General features: G+C 40.5%; 2 protein-coding genes across 3 annotated transcripts in view; one reads left to right on the plus strand and one right to left on the minus strand.

Annotated features, from left to right (window-relative positions):
- Positions 1-19,661, plus strand: part of LOC129775715 (uncharacterized) — a 269,934-nt gene that overhangs the window by 19,828 nt on the left and 230,445 nt on the right. The window lies entirely within an intron of this gene.
- Positions 6,024-11,885, minus strand: LOC129773304 (uncharacterized protein K02A2.6-like). Its single transcript, XM_055776904.1, has 2 exons — positions 11,473-11,885; positions 6,024-10,158 (listed from the first exon to the last, which is right to left on the minus strand). The coding sequence occupies exons 1-2, from the start codon at positions 11,883-11,885 to the stop codon at positions 6,024-6,026; spliced, it is 4,548 nt and encodes a 1,515-aa protein (XP_055632879.1).

The raw sequence follows: 19,661 nt of genomic DNA on the forward strand, positions 1-19,661 counted from the left end.
GTTGATTCAATCGCGTCTAATTTTTCCAACTGAACCATTGTGAAGGTGAGCGACAATGAGCCTCAGCTCGCGCCGTATGCAAAGTTCAGTCATCGGCCGCAGCCAGTTACTTTCGTGGGTTCCATTGAGACAGGTGTAATTTTTTTGTTGCTTCGATTTCTGTAACAACGATTTAACTCACTACATTCTCACGTATGATCATGTATGAATCACATGATCACTCCCATCCTTTTATAAGAGTTTAGGGAGATGGATTTTGGAACATTTCTACTTTTTACTGAAAAAGTTTAGACCTCGTCTTAACTCTGAAGCGCTCCATCTGGTTTAATTGAGTACTTAGAATCGAATATTAAAAAATAAAATCAGAAAAAGTTATACTTTAGCATAGATCTGGATGATAAAGATGAGTCTTGGGAAAGTGTTTTGAATGAATATTCATTTTAATTTTTATTTTTAACCAGTTGACCCTACAAACTTCGTCTCTTCCAAAATGGTTTTTTGTTATAAATACTTTCAAACATTCACGTTTTCTCACTAAGTGAATGTCCATGGTTTCAATCGCAGAACTGTTCATTGATTAATTTTGACCCGTTACAAAATCATTTTTCTATAAATTTCCTAGTACTTCTACCAGAACTCGTCATTATAATATTAAATTATTTTCAGACCTAATTCTCGTTCAAGATTTTTCACTTGCAAATAACATGTTTCTCCCTTATATAGAATACATGTTTGATACAGAAAATATAATAAAGTGATGACATCTGAATTGAATGGCTCCTCCCTCGAGAATTAACCTTACTCCTTTGCTTGATTAGTTCTCGAGTTATGCAGAAATTTGTGTGGGAGCCCCCCCTCCCCTTAGAGAGAGAGAGAGGAGGGGTCTCAAACTATCACAACATTTTTCCCCGGTCCCGAAAATCCCTACACACAAATTTTCACGCTGATCGGTTCAGTTGTTTCCATGTCCATAAAAATCAGACAGAAAGACAGACATCACTCCATTATTATATACTAGCTAACCCGGCAAACTTCGTCCCGCCCATTTACTTGATTAATTCTCGAGTAATGCAGAAATTTGTGTTTTATTTGTATGGCAGCCACCCCTAAGAGAGGGGGGAGGGGTATCTAACCACCATAGAAACATTCATTGCACCCTAAAGTTTCCATATGCCTAATTTGGTTTAATTTGCTTGATTAGTTCTCGGGTAATGCAAAAAATTGTGTTTCATTTGTACGGCAGCCCCCTCTAAGAGAGGTGGAAGGAGTATCTTAACACCATAGAAACATTTATTACATCCTAAAACCTCCACATGCCAAATTTGGTTTCATTTGCTTGATTAATTCTCGAGTAATGCAGAAATTTGTGTTTCATTTGTATGGCAGCCCCCCCTTTGAGTGGGGAAAGGACTGTCTAACCATCATAGAAACATTTATTGCACCCTAAAACTTTCACATGCCAACTTTGGTTTCGTTTGATTGATTAATTTCCGAGTAATGCAAAAAATTGTGTTTCATTTGTACGGCAGCCCCCTCTAAGAGAGGTGGAAGGAGTATCTTATCACCATAGAAACATTTATTGCATCCTAAAACCTCCACATGCCAAATTTGGTTTCATTTGCTTGATTAATTCTCGAGTAATGCAGAAATTTGTGTTTCATTTGAATGGCAGCCCCCCCTTTGAGTGGGGAAAGGACTGTATAACCATCATAGAAACATTTATTGCACCCTAAAACTTTCACATGCCAACTTTGGTTTCGTTTGATTGATTAATTTCCGAGTAATGCAAAAAATTGTGTTTCATTTGTATGGCAGCCCCCTCTAAGAGAGGGGAAAGGAGTATCTTATCACCATAGAAACATTTAATGCATCCTAAAACCTCCACATGCCAAATTTGGTTTCATTTGCTTGATTAATTCTCGAGTAATGCAGAAATTTGTGTTTCATTTGAATGGCAGCCCCCCCTTTGAGTGGGGGAAGGACTGTCTAACCATCATAGAAACATTTATTGCACCCTAAAACTTTCACATGCCAACTTTGGTTTCGTTGGTTTGGCTAATTTCCGAGTAATGCAGAAATTTGTGTTTCATTTGTATGGCAGCCCCCCCCTTAGAGAGGGGGAGGGGTCTCAAAATATCACGAAAACCTTCCCCGGCCCCAAAAACCCCTACATACCAATTTTCATGTCGATCGGTTCAGTAGTTTCCGAGTTTATAAGAATCAGACAGACAGACATACATCACTCCATTTTTATATATATAGATAGATAGATAGATAGATACAGCCATTCCATGTCAATCCGATATAGTGGTTCTCAGATTTTCGTCAAAAGTGGTAGTTTTGTTCTTTATCGCAAATAATGAGACCCGTATTTTTTTATTTTTTTTTGTGAGAGTGACCATTTCCATTTTAAGGTGGTCCTAAAAACATTTTTTCGCATTTTTGCCAAAAATGACTTTTTAAATTCATAACTTTTGAACTACCAGACTGATTCAGATGATCGACATATCAAATTAAAGCCAATCACCTGGTCAAACAAACCTGGTAAAAATACTATACGTGCAGAAAATTTGAATTTTGCTCTCGTTATTATTGATTGTATTCGTTTTTAATTGTTTTCATAGTCTCGGGACCGAAGGCGCTATAGTTTTTTATATTTTTTTCTGAAAAGCTGAGGATTTTTCACATAACATATCTTGAAACCAGGGAGGCGTTATTTTTCGTTTTTCAGTTATGATTTTTCAAAGTTAGCCGATGGTCCAACAAATTTTCTGCAGGAATAGTATTTTTTCAAAAAAGAGGCTTTAATTTGATATATCGATCATCTGAATCGGTCTAGTAGTTCAAAAGTTACGAATTTTTGAAAACAGTCATTTTTGGCAAAAATTTGAAAAAATTGTTTTTTTTTGGACTACCCTAAAACGGAAATGGTCACCCTAACAAAAAAATAAAAAATACAGGTCTTATAATTAGGGATAAAGAACACAATTACCACTTTTGACGAAAATCTGAGAACCACTATATCGGTTTGGCATGGAATGGCTGTATATTAGGGTGGCAATGGATGTATGGGAAAAAATTCATCATCGAATTTCAAAAACCGACTATGTACATTTTGTTTATTGGTCCAAAAAATGACCTTTGCAAAATTTCAGCTCAATCGGACATGATTTAGGGGTGCCTCAAAGCAAGCAAGTTTTGATTTTTGATTTTTGAAAGGTCCCCAATAGGTTCGACCAAAAATTTTTTTTTCGGGATGACATCAGATCTAGAAGTTTCATGCTTTTTTAAGTCATTTGGCATCGAAAAAAAAAATCGATTTTCTGAATTTCCTTTACTCCCTCCTTGGAAGATTTTCGAGGATGAAAAAATTAAAGCTTTGAGTACTTTTAGGCACCCCTAGATCATGTGCGATTGAGCTGAAACTTTGGACAGATCATTTTTTGGACCAATAAATCAAATGTACATGATCGGTTCTTGAAAATCGATAATTATTTTTTTCCCATACCTCTCTGGCTAAGTCACAAAAGGTCGATTTTCAGCCAAAATTTTTTTTTCGAGATGACACCAGTTTCATGCATTTTTAAGCCATTTGGCATTAAAAAGTCACAGGAGGGTTGTGTCCGAGACACGACCGCATAGTTGACGTAGGATTCCGTTGGACTATCTGTTGATTTTGGATATGTTTGAACAATTGCAGCGTTAAACTCTTTGATAATGATTTGATGGCCCTGAAAAGGACTGTTTTGCTTGGTTATTGGGTATTGTTTGTTCACTCCACCAGAGTTTGAGTCGAATGAGGAGGTCATCGCCGCCACGGAGGCCTACTTTGCAGATTTCGGGAATACGTATTTGTTTTCGAAAGTGCCCCGTCAGCGTGTACACTTCTGCAATATTAAAACATATTGGAGCATTCTGTTTCATTTTCGCAGCAAACAATTCTTTCATCTATTATCAAAATCGTAGCGGTTGTTAAAAGTGATGTAAATAAATAAGGTCCCGAAATTCTCGTCATGAGTCACCTCGTAAACCATAAATTTTTTTTTTTCATCAAATCATATGCTTCGCCCAAAAGTTGTTTTAAAAATAGTAACTGATAAAAGAATTTTTTTTTATTTTGTTGGTATAGATCAGGGATGGCCAAACGGTAGTCCGCGGTCTACCGGTCGTCCTCGTAGGTATTCCTAGGCGCCCGCTAGCTGGTCTAGGATAGTGTCACCTCCAAATGCAATGGAATGCATATCTCTCCACCTTTTGCCGCGATCATTTTATAAGGTGTTTATGCTAACCTCAATAAAACAAATTAGATATTTCTTCATTGAAGTTTCGGTTTAATTTTTTTCCAGGTTGTTAGTTCTCTAATATATTAACACATCCAGTTGTTCGACCACTTGTAATGAAGTAAAAAATTGTCACTAGGAATAATTTCAATAATTTGTGAAACGACCAATTGAAAATGTTGGAAACAAGGTTTTGAAAATCGATCAAAACCAAATTTTCGCTAGTTTTAATGCAGTATTGTTATTTTTATTTCAAAAGTACATTATAAGTAAAGAGAATTAAATGTGCAGATTATTTTTTTCAAGAAACATAGTCATGAATAGAACAACAGCGATGAATAAAAAATTCTAAATTTCTAAAATTAAATATTGGGCCCTATTATGTAATTCTAGTTGAACAGAATTTTGCGTGTTAGCTCTATTTTACAGTTATATATACAGTTGGGTGATAGCTATCGGCATAATTTTTCGAGCTGTTTGGTTTGCTTGTTGCATTCCTGATGCTTTCCTTTAGGAAACATTGCGGTAAAGTTTCAAAATATGCAATTCGACGCTCGAGAAAGAACTCGATTTGATAAGATTCTATCGATTTACAAAATGATAGTGAATTGATCGTTCGATTTATATAATAGGGGCTAACATTTCCGATCGATAGTTCTTATGTTTCTAGTATAATTGGTTAATCGGTCTCACAGACCGAGAATCAATAATTTTCATTTATTTAGAAAAAGTGATTCGCCTTTAATTGGACATATAGCTAATTGGGCAGACCTGTAATGCGACACGAATAATTGGATATTTTGATATGATTCTCTAATTGGATGTTTTTGTAAACCTCCTTTGTGCATGTTTCCTCAACATAAATTTTTAGGAGTGTTTTGAACCACCTGTATTCAGCACACTTTTCTTAACATATTTTTCAAATTGTGTTGTGTTTGTTGATAAGTCCAATTACAGGTCACAATCGCCTCTAATGCAACACTGAGCGGTATGACCCATTAGGAGTAAATCACTGTATATTTTTATGCTTTAATTAATACAAATAATGCCTAAAAATAGCATCAGCAAAAAACAATAGCAAAATTACAAAGGCACGCACAGTCTATGACAATGTGCGCGAGTATGCGAGTTATGATTTTGCCCAAGTACAGGAGGGTTCAAACTAGGATTGGGCGATCATTAGCAAAAAATCGATCTAACGGATCAATTTTCTAAACGGCATAGGGATTACTTTATCACTGATTGGATCGTTACCAGAGAATCGATCTCTGCTGGATCAATCTTTGAAAACTGAATGCCTTTTTTCAATTTATTTGCTTATTCTATATGAGTGTAGTTTTTTCTTTAAACAAGGAATAAACATTTCGCATTTATATTCAAACATCAAAGGCATTTTATTTTGATTCTCAACATGAAGGTCAAAAAAAAACTTGAAAGCCCACAAAAATTGTATTTCCCAGAGCATTTATCGCATTTATCTCGTAAAATTTAAAGCTTCAGCTAAAAGGGGCACTTGGAATCACTTCCTAAATCCATCGAAAAATGGATGTGCATCCAGTGATAGTTTTGTGTTGTCGTTCGCGAGATGATTGAAATAAAAGAACTATAATGTTGTACATAAAATACTCTAGTAACTAAATTTATTCATCTTCATAAAAACGTGTATTGTACGGAAGACAATGATGAAGTGAACACATAGTGTGCTTCATCTACCCGGAAACGACAACTCTCCGCTCTATTGTTTCACTCGTGACGTCGATACAAGTGACAGTTGAATCTGTCACTGGCGAGCCCAAGTGGTAGATCCTCTGTGGTATTGCCAGTTGTCTCCAACATCTCCCTCCTAGAATCTTTAGTTTCCCTGGAAGGCCACCGCAACCTTCTGGTTCGAGAAGATCGCCGAGGTAGCTGAACCATAGGTGAATTTTCAACGGCAGACTCAAATGCCGTCGATGGTGATGAAGAAGAAGATGTCGCTGATCGGATGCTATTTGGTGATGTTGGGGATGATGGACGAACTAGCGTGGATTGAGTTTGTTCGATGACTTCCGTTTCCGACAAGTGGTGAGCAGACGGGGATGCTGCTGATGTTGGCAGTGATAGCTTCCACTCATCGAGCAAAATGTTGAGCGGCAGACCTTGCTTAGTCTGCTCCTTTGTTGTTGTTCCCGTAGCAGATCGTTCTCTGAGCTGGTTGATGTGTGACCTGACTAATTTCTTGTTTTCCACCCAGATATTATACATAACTGTGCCGATTCTTTCTACTACAGTTCCTGGAATCCAAGACCATTTGTTGTTGGCATATATTTTTGCATATACGGAATCTTTCGGACTGAAAGACCGCGCGGTGGCTGTACCCTTGCGGTTTGATGATGGTTCTGAGGTCGACGGTGGACGTAGAAGGTCTAGCGATATTCTCAACGGTTGGTTATACATCGCCTCTGCTGGGGATTTCCCTCCTGGAACATTTGGATTCGGCGTGGAACGGTAAGTGAGGAGGAAAATGTCCAGTGCTTGCCTTATCGAGCCTTCTCCCACCTGAATTTTTTTAACGGCCCGCTTGAAAGTATCCACAAATCTTTCAGCTTGACCGTTTGATTGCGGATGAAATGGAGCCGTTGTTGTGTGCCGGATTCCGTTCTCGCAGCAAAACTCACTGAACTCAGCACTCTTAAATTGCGTTCCGTTATCGGTCACGAGAATCTCAGGCATGCCCTTGTTTGCAAACAACGTACGCATTAGATTGATCGTGGCCTTCGATGTTATTTGTTTTGTCGGGAAGATCTCTGGCCACTTGGTGTGCGCATCGATGACTAGCAAATAATATTCTCCGTCCAGAGGACCCGCGTAGTATGTATGGACTCCCTGCCAAGGAGCCGTTGTGGAATGCCACGACTCCGGTTCCGCTTTCGGAGGGGGCCGTGCTACAGATGCGCAGTGATGACAACCCTTAACGAAGCTCACAATCTCTTCGTCAAGTCCCGGCCAGTACACGAAGCTACGTGAGATGGCCTTCATACGCTGTATGCCTGGATGGCCCCTGTGTAGTTGGTTGAGGCACCGCCTCCGGAAGGCAGTCGGGATTACCAGTCTGTCGCCGAACATTATGCTGCCTTGAACGACTGACAGAGCTTCCTGGCGATCGAAGAACCGAGACATCTCCCAATCTTGACCTTCCGACCTAGATTTGGGCCAGCCCTCACGGATGAAGCGGTGAACTTTTCGAAGCAACGGATCGCATGCCATTGCTCTTTCAACCATACTAAAACTGAGAGGTAGTTGATTAGTACTATCGATTGCTACTGACCTCAAATCTTCTTCCAAGGTGGTACATGCAATTATGACGTCCTCATCCGGTTTGGTGTGTTGGTCGATAAGACGGGACAAAACGTCAGCATTGCCGAACTTGTCGTTCTGAATGTACTCGATCGAAAAATCGTAGGAGAGCAACGATAATGCCCACCGTTGAAGGCGATTGGCTGTATAGATCGGAATCCCTTTTTTGGACCCGAAAATTCTGAGAAGCGGTGCATGGTCGGTTTGAAGCCGAAACCGTCTCCCATAGATAAATTTGTGGAATTTAGTAACAGCGTAAATTATTGCCAATCCTTCCCGGTCAATTTGCGAGTAGCGCTGTTCAACCGGTGTAAGCGCACGAGATGCATGTTGAATCACTTTAACGTGGCCATTAGGATACTTGTGACTTATTGTTGCCCCAATGCCGATGGAAGATGCGTCCGCCGAGACAATTATTTCCAGCTTCGGGTCATAATGTGCTAAAAGCAGCTCTGACGACAAAATTTTTTTGAATTTTTCAAACGCCTGCTGGCACTCGCGCGTCCACACAAATGCTGATGAATCCTTCAGGAGCTGATCTAGCGGAAACCTGAGAGCCCGCATGTTTGGAACAAATTTTCCGTAATAATTTATGGCTCCCAGGAAGGAGCGTACTCCCGTGATGTCCTTCGGTGGCGTTAGGTCCTTTATGACTTGGATTTTAGCTGGATCTGGTCTAAGCCCATGACGATCTAAGATATGACCCAGGTAACGGATTTGCTGCTGGCCAAATGAGCATTTTTCCGGCCGAATTGTGAATCCGAATTGCTCAATCCGCTGCAGCACTGCATGCAAATTACGCTGATGTTCGTTAGTATCTTTGCCTCCCACAACCACGTCGTCTAGGTAGCCTGCAGTACATGGAAGACCTGCCAACATCGTTTCCATCAGCTGCTGGAATGCTCCCGGCGCAGCTTTGACACCAGGAGGCAGCCTGTTGTACTGATACAGTCCCCGATGGGTGTTGATGGTGAGTAGTTGGCGGCAGCTTTCCTCCACTTCCATCTGAAGAAAAGCATCAGATAAATCAATCTGACTGAACACTGTACAATTGGAGAGCTTCGAAATGACGTCTTGTGGCAGCGGAAGGGGATACTGGTGTGACTGGAGCCGATCGTTTAATCCAGTTGAATAGTCGCCACATATGCGAACATTATCACTGGCCTTTCGCACAACGACTATTGGAGCCGCCCACTCTGAATAGTCCACTGGTGAAATAATTTGCAGAGACTCTAGTCGGTCTAGTTCTTTGTCCACAGTTGGCAACATAGCGTACGAAACCGGCCTTCTTGGACGAAAGACTGGCTTACACGCTTCCTTCAGCGAAAGTTGAATTTTAGATTTGGAGCAAAGCTCCAACGTCTCGCTGAACAGCTTCGGGTACGCTTTCTGCAGAGAAACGATATCATTGGAACCACCCACGAAATTACAAAATTTATCCATTGGTAATGACCAAAGCTGGAACTTGTCGATGAGATCGATTCCGAGCAGATTCAATGGATGTGTAGAAACGAAGATGCGTCCGCTATGCGTCGTGCCATTGATTTCGACGTCACTGACGAACTCACACTGCAGGTCCAGTTGTTCTCCCGATGTTGATTTGGCGGTCTGACTCGCAGGAACACCTGCTGGCTGGCCGATCCGATTCCACATCTTTTCGGACACGATAGTAATATCAGACGCTGTGTCGAGCTGCAATCTTACAGGAGTACCGTTCAGCTTTACCCACACGTAACGACGCTTGCATTCGACGCTGCTGACCGATGTAATAACGGTTTTGGTGGAGAACCTTCGTGGCTGATATTTTGATGCCTTCGTAGACCGCTTTGCGCTTGAGCAATAGCCCTCTTTATGGCCGATCTGTTTGCAGTCGGCGCACTTGTGACTCTTGAAACCGCAGTGGTTAGAAAAATGCATCGCATCACAGTTCCAGCAAGGAGTTGCCGGACTTTTGCGTTCTTCTTCGTTTCTTGGTGATTCTTTTGGACGATCTCTGAACCGCTTACCATACTGCTTCCGTTGCTGAAAGTTCCTCTTGATGATCTGAACACGTCCAGGACTTTCTATCATAGCAGTATCGCTCTTTAAATTTATCAGCCGCTGACACTCTTCCATCAGTGCTTCCAAGGTGACATCGTTGTTGTCTTCGATTTTCGTCAACAATCTGGTGCGTACCTCCGCATCGCACTCCGACTTCAGACCGCAAACGAACATGACGCATTTAAAATGCTCTTCCGTCAATTTGGCCAACTCGAACTCCACGCACATCTTATTCACCCGACAAGCGAACGTAACATAGTCCTCCGTCGGGGCTTTCGTGACGGTTAATGTACAGTATCGTTTCTTAACTGTGGACTCTTTCATGCCAAAACGTTCCTTCAGTTTCTTCACTGTGTCGATGAACGTGAAATCCTTTGGAGCATTAGGTAGGATGTATGAGACGTACCTGTAGTGCTCATTCGTACCCAGTCTTCGGAGCAGTAACCTTACTTTGGCTTCGTCGTCGAGCCGTTCCGCATCCTTTGCAAACAAGTCCAAGTACCTGGCATAAAGGGTGTGTCACATCAAATTGCATCACGGAAAAAACGCTGTAGAAATTAAATTTTTAGGAATTATATCTTCAGCTTTCGCTTATAATCAGATAAGAGTGTATAGATCACGTTGGCCATGCTTCACTGTCAATTTTTCGTAAATTTGGAAAAATGTCGTCGAACGAAAAAGAGCGTCGTGAATTAATCCTGTGCACTCATTTCGAGAATCCGGAGTTGTCACATCGGGACATCGGTAAGATGCTGGGAATCGTCCAATCCACGGTCAGCAGAGTACTAAAACGATACTTCGAGAACCTAACCATCGACCGGAAGGTGAAGAACGGCAAAAATGGATGCTCCGTCAGTGAAAAAGATCACAAGCGCGTAGTTAAGCAGTTTAGACGTGATCCGAGAAGTTCGGTCCGGGATGTCGCCAATAAGCTGAATTTGTCAAGTTCATTCGTCCAGCGGACCAAGCAGCGGGAGGGCCTGCGTACATACAAGGTTCAGAAGGCTCCTAACCGCTACGAAAGGCAAAACATGGTGGGGAAGACGCGAGCCCGGAAGCTGTACACCGAAATGCTGACGAAGCCGCATTGCCTGGTAATGGACGACGAAACCTACGCCAAAGCGGACTTTCGTCAGCTGCCGGGCCTGTTGTTCTTCTCCGCAGAGGACAAATTCAGCGTTCCGGAGGAGATTCGCAAGCAGAAACTATCCAAGTTTGCCAAAAAGTACATGGTGTGGCAAGCGATCTGCTCTTGCGGAAAGCGGAGCGCCCCCTTCGTGATGACCGGCACGGTAAACGGGCAGGTCAGGAGTGCCTTAAGGAGTGCCTACAGAAGCGCTTACTACCACTATTGAAGCAGCACGAGGGCCCGACCATCTTCTGGCCGGATCTCGCTTCGTGCCACTATTCAAAGGACGTGTTGAAGTGGTACGAAGCCAACGGGGTCACCTTCGTGCCAAAGGAAATGAACCCGCCCAACGCACCGGAGCTTCGCCCAATAGAGAAATATTGGGCGATTATGAAGCAGGCCCTCCGGAAGAACCCAAAAGTTGTCAAATCGGAGGCGGACTTCAAGAGAAAATGGATTTCTGTTCAACAAAAACTACAACCTGACGTTGTACAGAACCTTATGGACGGGGTAAAGAGGAAGGTGCGAGCATACGGGCTTGGGCTCGAAGTATGAATAAAAAGAAAATGCTAAAAGTTGTTTAATAGTTTTTATTTTACTGTCTAAAATTTTCAAAAGGATCGGTCTACTGGGCGAATTTCTACAGCGTTTTTTCCGTGATGCAATTTGATGTGACACACCCTTTACCATGCTGCGAATGTGATGTGATTTTCTGGATCGTATTGGAACTCTCGAATATTTCCAGCCAAAGAGTCCAGAATAACTTCGGGATTGGGAGGAACGTTGACTTGCATAGTCGAAAGTGCATTTCGGAATAGATTTTCTTGCTGCTGCATAAAACCCTGATGCTGCTGGGCTGATTCACGCTGCTGTTGGAGGAGTTGATTGGTGACGGTCTGTTGTTGCTGAAGCTGCTGCAATATTTGCACGATAATAGCATCTGTTCGAGTCTGCTGTGTGGGGCTCCATTGAGGCACTCCGGGAGGAATATTCTGCTGCTGCATTCCGGGAGGCTGTTGATGCTGCTGCTGCTGCACAAACCGCTGCTGTCCGGGTCCATTGATTCCCGATGCCTGGTCTGCTGAATGCTGATCCGTCATTGTGCTGTAGGAGCGTTTTCTCCTCTTTTTTGGCGGCGGCGTGGTGATATTTTAAATCACGTTCTCGTGCAAAAACTGACCGAATTCCCGCGAAAACAACGCATTTATTCGCGCACTCGTCGCCACTTTTGTGTTGTCGTTCGCGAGATGATTGAAATAAAAGAACTATAATGTTGTTCATAAAATACTCTAATAACTAAATTTATTCATCTTCATAAAAACGTGAATTGTTCTTCTTCTTCAATGGCACTAACGTTCCTAGAGGAACTTCGCCGTCTCAACGTAGTATTACTTGCGTCATTTTTATTAGTACTTAGTTGAGATTTCTATGCCAAGTAACACGCCTTGAATGCATTCTGAGTGGCAAGTTCTAAAATACGCGTGATCACAGTGCAAGTCGGAGGAAATTTCTTTGACGAAAAATTCTCCCGACCAGAACGGGAATCGAACCCGAACATCCGGCATGTTAGTTGTGACGCTAACCACTCGGCCAAGGGAGCACGTGTATTGTACGGAAGACAATGATGAAGTGAACACATAGTGTGCTTCATCTACTCGGAAACGACAACTCTCCGCTCTATTGCTTCACTCGTGACGTCGATACAAGTGACAGTTGAATCTGTCACTGGCGAGCCCAAGTGGTAGATCCTCTGTGGTATTGCCAGTTGTCTCCAACAGTAGTTCAGCTCTCTTCTTTGCATTCTGGACGTAGCTCTGCGACATGCCGATCTTTTTAGCCAAATCACGGCTTGAGACGTTGGGATTTGCTTTAATCATCCGCTTCACCTTTCCCTCCGTCTTTTTGTTCTCCGGTCTCAGTTTTCTTCCAGCTACTTTGCCGTGGTCCAACGTCAACCGCTCCTGGAACCGCTTCAACACTCTGGAACGGTTGAATGGTGAATGTTCAACAATTTTCCCAACTGCCGGTGCGAAATTCCAGGTGTTTGGAAAGAATTTGTTCTCTCGACTCGCGTTGGTTCACCTCCATTTTCGTTGAATCGAAAAACACGACTTCGAGTTTGACAGCATGTAGACAATACACATCAATGAGAAAGTGTGCAAAATTTGGTTTATTTTTACCCAATGGTAAAAAAGTTATGCCCTGTTGAATGTGTTGCAATAATTTCGTGTTCGCCCTTCAGATGCACCTTAAGTATAATAACATTTTCAGCTGTATCCATTGTTTACTTTGTCTGTGGCAGGTGCGAAGGATAAACGCGTTTTAGGAGTTCGGCGATTTTCTTCTGTTAGAAGAAGTGGATCAAATAATGTGTATCAAATTTCGTGTAAAATAAAATAAAGTGCAACAAAGTGTGTGAAATTCCAAGCTTTGTTACAATAGATCCCTGTCGACATTTCTCAATCAAAAAGTCTACTGTCGGTCCATCATAGGATTGAGCGGGAACCAAACAAACAATTCCGATAACCAGAGGCCGACGCGGGTTTCAAATTTTGTCTAAATATTTTGTTCTTTAAGCGAACACACAATTTTCTTTTTTTTTTTGTTTTTCCATTATATTGAAAATAATAGAAATTGTCTCATTAAAACCAGTGTTACTTATGACTTTAGCGTCAGATTTTCATGGGAATTCGACACGTACTGCTTGAAGGTTGGTACTTTACAAAAATCATATGAGTTTGGCAATAGAAGTGCCATCTATGTGCCATAACGCAAGCTTGTGTTATGTATGTTTTGATTTATGTAGCCAATAAGAGGTGTTCAAGTGGGATTCATTCATCATTTTTTTCCGTAGATTGTGAAAAACAATCACTACATCAAATAGGCGGTAAGTGCTCACCCATCGATGCAATCACTCACATAGGCCGAATTACACACAACATTGGTCGGTCCAATGCTCCGAACGTGTCGTATCAAATGTAGTTGGTTTTTTTTGCGTAAAACACCCGTTTGTGAAGTGTTATGCCATCGGGAGCTTGCGAATGCACCTTTTTTGCGGTTTTGAAGCCCACCAACGCGCGGTGCCAACCGGCTCCAGTACCGGTAGTGCAGTGAAAATGCCACACAGCAATGATTGGCATTAGGCCGGCGGTCGAAACATTTTGTTCGAATACTCAACCGCGCGTTTTATGCATTCGCTCATTAGAGCTCCATGCAGCAAGTGGATTGGAAAAGGCGGTCTGCGATTACGGACGGACGAAAACAGCAAATTGCATGACATTCTATTGTGCGCTCGAAAGGGTTGTTTGCAAATTCAATCCACTCGACGACTGTTTTGCAATCGCGTTAGGACTAACCGCCACCACCACCGCCACTATCGGTTACCATGGCTGACAGCGCGATTTCAATAGGCGATTGTTCTCCCCCTTACATGGTTTGTCCTTTCCACGGAGTTGTTGTAATGCGATAATAACCAAGGCAACACCCTAGTTGTAGCTCTTTTTTTCCTATCCAGGTTAAGGAACCCCCTTTTTCGGAATACGCCCGATCGACGCGAGTAACAAAATTAAACTGGATTGGAACGGCCATCATCTTTAATGGTCGAGGTCGAGGAACACAATTCAATACCCCGAGCGAATACCGGAAATTCAGCTCAGCAAGCTCAATCAAGCCAAAAAAAAAACGAATCTCGCGAAGAAAGTTGAAAATGATTTCCGCTTCGCGCTGCCTGTACCTGTCGGCAGTGCTGTCTGAAACATACACCAAAAACGTGTGCATTCCATAAGCAAACGTGGAAATCTTCGACGGCCTTAGATGCTCCAAATGTTTTCCGTCCGAATGATTCTGACGGCAGCCAGCGCATTTATGAAGAAGCCCCGCGATGAAATATCGATTACATATTTTGTCAGTTCTTGCTTTCTGGTGTTTACTCACGGTTTCTTCCCCACCACTTCCCCATCACCACGTACCGCCGCAAATCAGGTTTTCGGCAGGTTTTGCGCGTTGATCAATGAATCAAACCAACCGGCGCTTAAACGCGAGGCAGCCAGCGCAGGGCAGATAAACATCAACCCATTTTGGCATCAATTTATGTTAACTTTTTCCTGTCACATTCGGGGAGTTTGTGTGGATATGTGCAGTTTTTGCTTCACACGAAAGTGTCCATTATTTCAGGTTATGTTAAAAAAAAGTGACTCATAAGTGCTAACAAATTAAAGAAGTGCACAAAAAGAGCACCGTGGAATGTGAAGTGGAAGCTGGAAACTGGAAAGCGACAAGCATCAGAATAGTGAGCATGAGTGGAATAAAAACAAAACTACACAAGTGAATTAAGAGAGTTTCATCAAGAGCAAAAAAAAAAAAAAAAGAGCAAACGTTGTGAACAAAGCATCACCGGCCGCTCGGTGCCCCGAAAAACGTGACGACTCATTGTAATTGAAATTGGGCAACGGATATGGTATCATTATCCTGGGCGTTGATACGAAGGTGGGTTTGTGTGGGGTTTGAAAGTTAACCGCTCGTAGGAAACCGCCCTCATTAACGCATACCGGGCGAGAATTAACTGTAAGTGGGAAATCGATATTGCTTTCGATACGCGCTCTGTATGCATCCGATGTAATTAATGTCCAATTTCTGAGCTAATTAACTTTTTAAACCAATGAATCCTTTTAAGTGAATCGCGAAAATAAAATAAAAATGTCATTTCCGCTTCCGATTTGTTTGAAATTCTAGCCGAAATTGGAATCGATTATTGGTTTCTGTCACCTGTCATGAACGAATTATGATATGGGAATGATCAATTAAAAATACCGTCATGATTCGCTCTGCAATTTTTTATCGTCATGATGACAAACCAGTGGGGCTGATGAATATTGTTCCTTCCTCACTTTTCTTTGCATCTGCTGTAGCTGTTTCCCTTATTGATAGGAGCTTTCAGCGCATTCAATGCCCCAAATTATGTCGTTATCAACCGACAAATAAACCAGCGAGTAAACAATTGGTACGGAAAAAATGCATCTCTTATTTATGCTGAATTGTAGAACTGTATGTCGACCTTGATTTCGATACACATTTCCAAAGTGTAGAGGAAAAGAAAATTCAATATTTTTTTCCTGATAGAACAATGAATTATCTGTATTGTGATGCTAAAACAAGTTTTGTACCTTCAATCAATCCCGAATTACAGCTGGTTTTGTGATTCCGGATTCTAAATGAACCAAGCTTTAATCAACAGTACGAAGGGAAACATCATGAGAAAGGCTGGCTTCGTCTTCTGATTGAAGTTATTCATTAGCTTTACTAAAGCAGCAACACAATAATGTATTATAGACTACGTTTGTGAGTTCTTTATTATGCTTCGTACAATTCGATACAACGTACAATTTTGAAAGTGAAATGTACGTTATATCGAAGTTTACCTGTATATAGTTATAGAGCATGGAAACTTTAAAAAAGTTATTCTATTTTCATGTTAGAAATACTAGTATCAAATCTTGATCAAAGAATTGAAGTTGTAGAATGTACTGATAAATGAAAAATGCCATGAAAGTTCTAATTCATTTGTGACTACACTAATAATTATTTTTGTTCTGAAGCGCAAGTTAGTTCTGAAATTTGAGATGGTTATTATTAGACCAAAACTCCTAATAATATACCTTGCACCTTGCGAAATGAGATTTTTATTTGTATAGGTCTTTGAAATGTGGATATCCTCTAGAAAATTGTATTGATAAATGTCACTGCATAGTGAATCACAGTGAAAAATGTCCATCTTCTATGTTTAATAATTAGGAATATCTGGTCGGAGCTAGAAATCAGGAAACCTGTCACAGTTACGATTGTGACGAAATCATTGTGATGTTTTAAGATATAAATAAAAAAACGTGAAATTAATTTATTAAACATATTTCTGGGGGAATCATGCGATGAAAATACTCCGGAGATGATAACATCTGTCTTTTTTACTAACACAGGAGATTTTTTGGCGGTTTCAGGGTCATCCAACAATAATACCAAGTACATGACACGGGTAGGAAACACAAGAGCTCATTATGGAACCTAGATTTGCTGAGCAGCTGGATTTCTGCACCATATAGTTCAGCATGGATTTGGAAGTGGATGCCAATCGAATATTCTGACAATGTTCCGGTGTCTGGATATACTTTTCGTAATCAGATCTACCTGTAATGTTTTATTGTTGATTTCAAACTTCTGTTTCAACAAAATGGCTAAACCCAAACACCGCTATGAGCCACCGACCCTTATGAACTACATATGTAGCGTTGGCTTCATAATCCTTAAGTTATTTCGTGAAAAAGGGGTACATCTGGCACAGTTTAAAAAAAAATAACTTGGAATATCGAGACAAAACACGAGAAACCTCACCGTGGCCACCCAGCAAACATTAAATCGCCCAACTCGGCAAACTCTAAATCGCATATGAAGCAGCATCGAATCAAAACCATATACAATGTCGATCAAAGTATACATTGTTTTTATCCAAAGTCGTACAAATGAAAAAACATCGATTTTATGTAATACAACAGATTAAGTCGTAATTCGGTTTATCACGCTACCGTAAAATCGATCTAAACCGAATCATATATGCATATCAGGCTGGTGAAGTGAGTCGCATGAACGTATAAATTGAATCAATGTAGTACTGAGAAAAACTGTATTTTATGCTGTGGAACATTTTTCAACAATAAATCATATTATATCGTAATTGAGTACATTTTATATCATCTTAGGAATCTGAAATATAAATGGGAGAGGAAAAGATCGACTCAAGATCGCTTAACCCTATTCATTATCACTTATTTGACATCCTCGAAAGCTATCCAAATGATGATAATTTGTTTATAAAATTTGTCAGGTGGTAAGTTTAAAATCGATATACATTGAAAAAAAAAACTCTAAGATCGAAAAAATCGAAGGAAAAAATCTTCTGAAAATCGATGTGGAATAGATCGATCTTCTGAAAATCGATCCAAAATCGCCCAATCCTAATCTAGACTTTTGTTTAAAAATGGTAAATGATGACTAATTGTCTTCTTCTGCATAATTGAATAAACAGAAGAAAAGGGTAGTAATGGCTTTAATGGTATTTTTGTGTACATTTTTGAACAGAAATTGGTTCCCGATACTACGATGTTATCTCATCTAACCCGTATAAGTATACAAGTTCATACAGGAAACGATTTTTTTTCAAGGCTTCCATTTAATGTATCAAAAGAGACAAAATTACAGATTGTGTCCGTGCCCCTAGGTCAGACCCATCAACTTTTTTTTTATTTGTCTGTAATAAATCGTATATACGTATGACAATAGTCGCACTAGATGGACGTGTAAGTCGTGTATTCATCCGACTTAATTCGCAAGAAATTGTCATGTATGTATATAACTTCCACTGTTACATGTTTGCATGCCAGTTAGGCGCATCATAAACCACACAAAATATGGGATATATGATGCTGTAAATACGCTAGTTATACGAATAAATATTTGTTGGGCAGTGAAACAATTTTTTTAAATGAAAATAGTTGAAAAATCTTGTGGAAAATCCAACTGCTACGCTTTATATGCTCACAAAACTTTGGCTTTCAATAAAAAGATTTTACTTAAAAACATAATAAACTGAAAATAATTCTGATTCTGCAACAAAATCGTTTTCTGAAACTGTAAGTACCTTGCGAAGTAATTTTACCTTTAAGGTACGGAATCCATTCTCCAGATATTGCATATTCTCATCGTTGAACTTTCGAAACGCCTCTTAAACATCGTTAATGCTTGTCAAATTGGAAAAGTTTTTGGGGTTTAACATTGCCGCAGCCTTGAGCATCGGATCATCAGAATCAAATCTTTTTCTCATTGGCTTGATCAGCTCCATGAACCAACTGCGACAAATATCCTTAAAAATAATCCGTCTCTCGCTGTCCATTGTTCTGATACTATCTTCTGCTGCCATTCCAACCTAAAAATTCTTGCCGCTTTTCAAGTGATCTTCAAATTTAAAAGCATTGGACATTGAAGTAACGTAAAACTCCTCGCACATATTAGTGAGAATGATCAAATAAAAATCTTTCAGCTCTTCATGTAGCATCGTGAATTCAGGGTTTTCAACCTGGAACAAACTATTCAATCTGTTGATCTTGGACAAAGTATATAAGCAACCGTGGTTTTGTCATCAAATCTTTAGGGACAGTAAATATTTTGCAAGCAGACTGATTTTTGTCACATTCATGGTGAACAACAAAATTAACTCCGGAAATCGTGAAATATATCTTTTCACCACCGCCGTTAACGAAACCCAACGGGTGGCCGAAGGGTGTGAATTTTAAGCGACTTGAGTTCCAAAATTTTCTGTATTACCTGGAATTCGTTAGTCTCAAATTAGTTAGTTTGGGGCCTTACGGAATTCGAAACTCCCCTGATTACGGTCGCACTGTCCAACGCGAATACTTCCAGACGATTCTTGTAAGGGATTCCGTCTTTAAGAAACTGATCAATTATTGCATTGTAAATGCTTTAATGATCAGCGGCACCAAGCGATACTGCGACGTAAAAGTCGTTATGCACCTTAATGTTGCTTTGTTCAGATGAAAGAAATTCCTTAAATGGAAGAAATCTGTACCCTGTACAGTACAGAATCTAGTACCAAAAATAAAGAAAAAATCTGTACCTTTCCGGGTAAATCTTTACGTGAGGCAACACTGGTTGTGGATGTAAATACGTTGGTCATTTAAGCAATTCTGCATACTTGATATCTAAAAAATCTCAAGACTATTTTTTGGAAAAGTCAAAGTTTTTCTCAAATTTCACAAAAAATTCTAAAACCTACTATAAGACCTATAGATAAAATAGATAAAATGTCGGAA

The sequence above is a fragment of the Toxorhynchites rutilus genome, chromosome 3 (assembly GCF_029784135.1).
Source record: "Toxorhynchites rutilus septentrionalis strain SRP chromosome 3, ASM2978413v1, whole genome shotgun sequence".
NCBI lineage: Eukaryota > Metazoa > Arthropoda > Insecta > Diptera > Culicidae > Toxorhynchites > Toxorhynchites rutilus.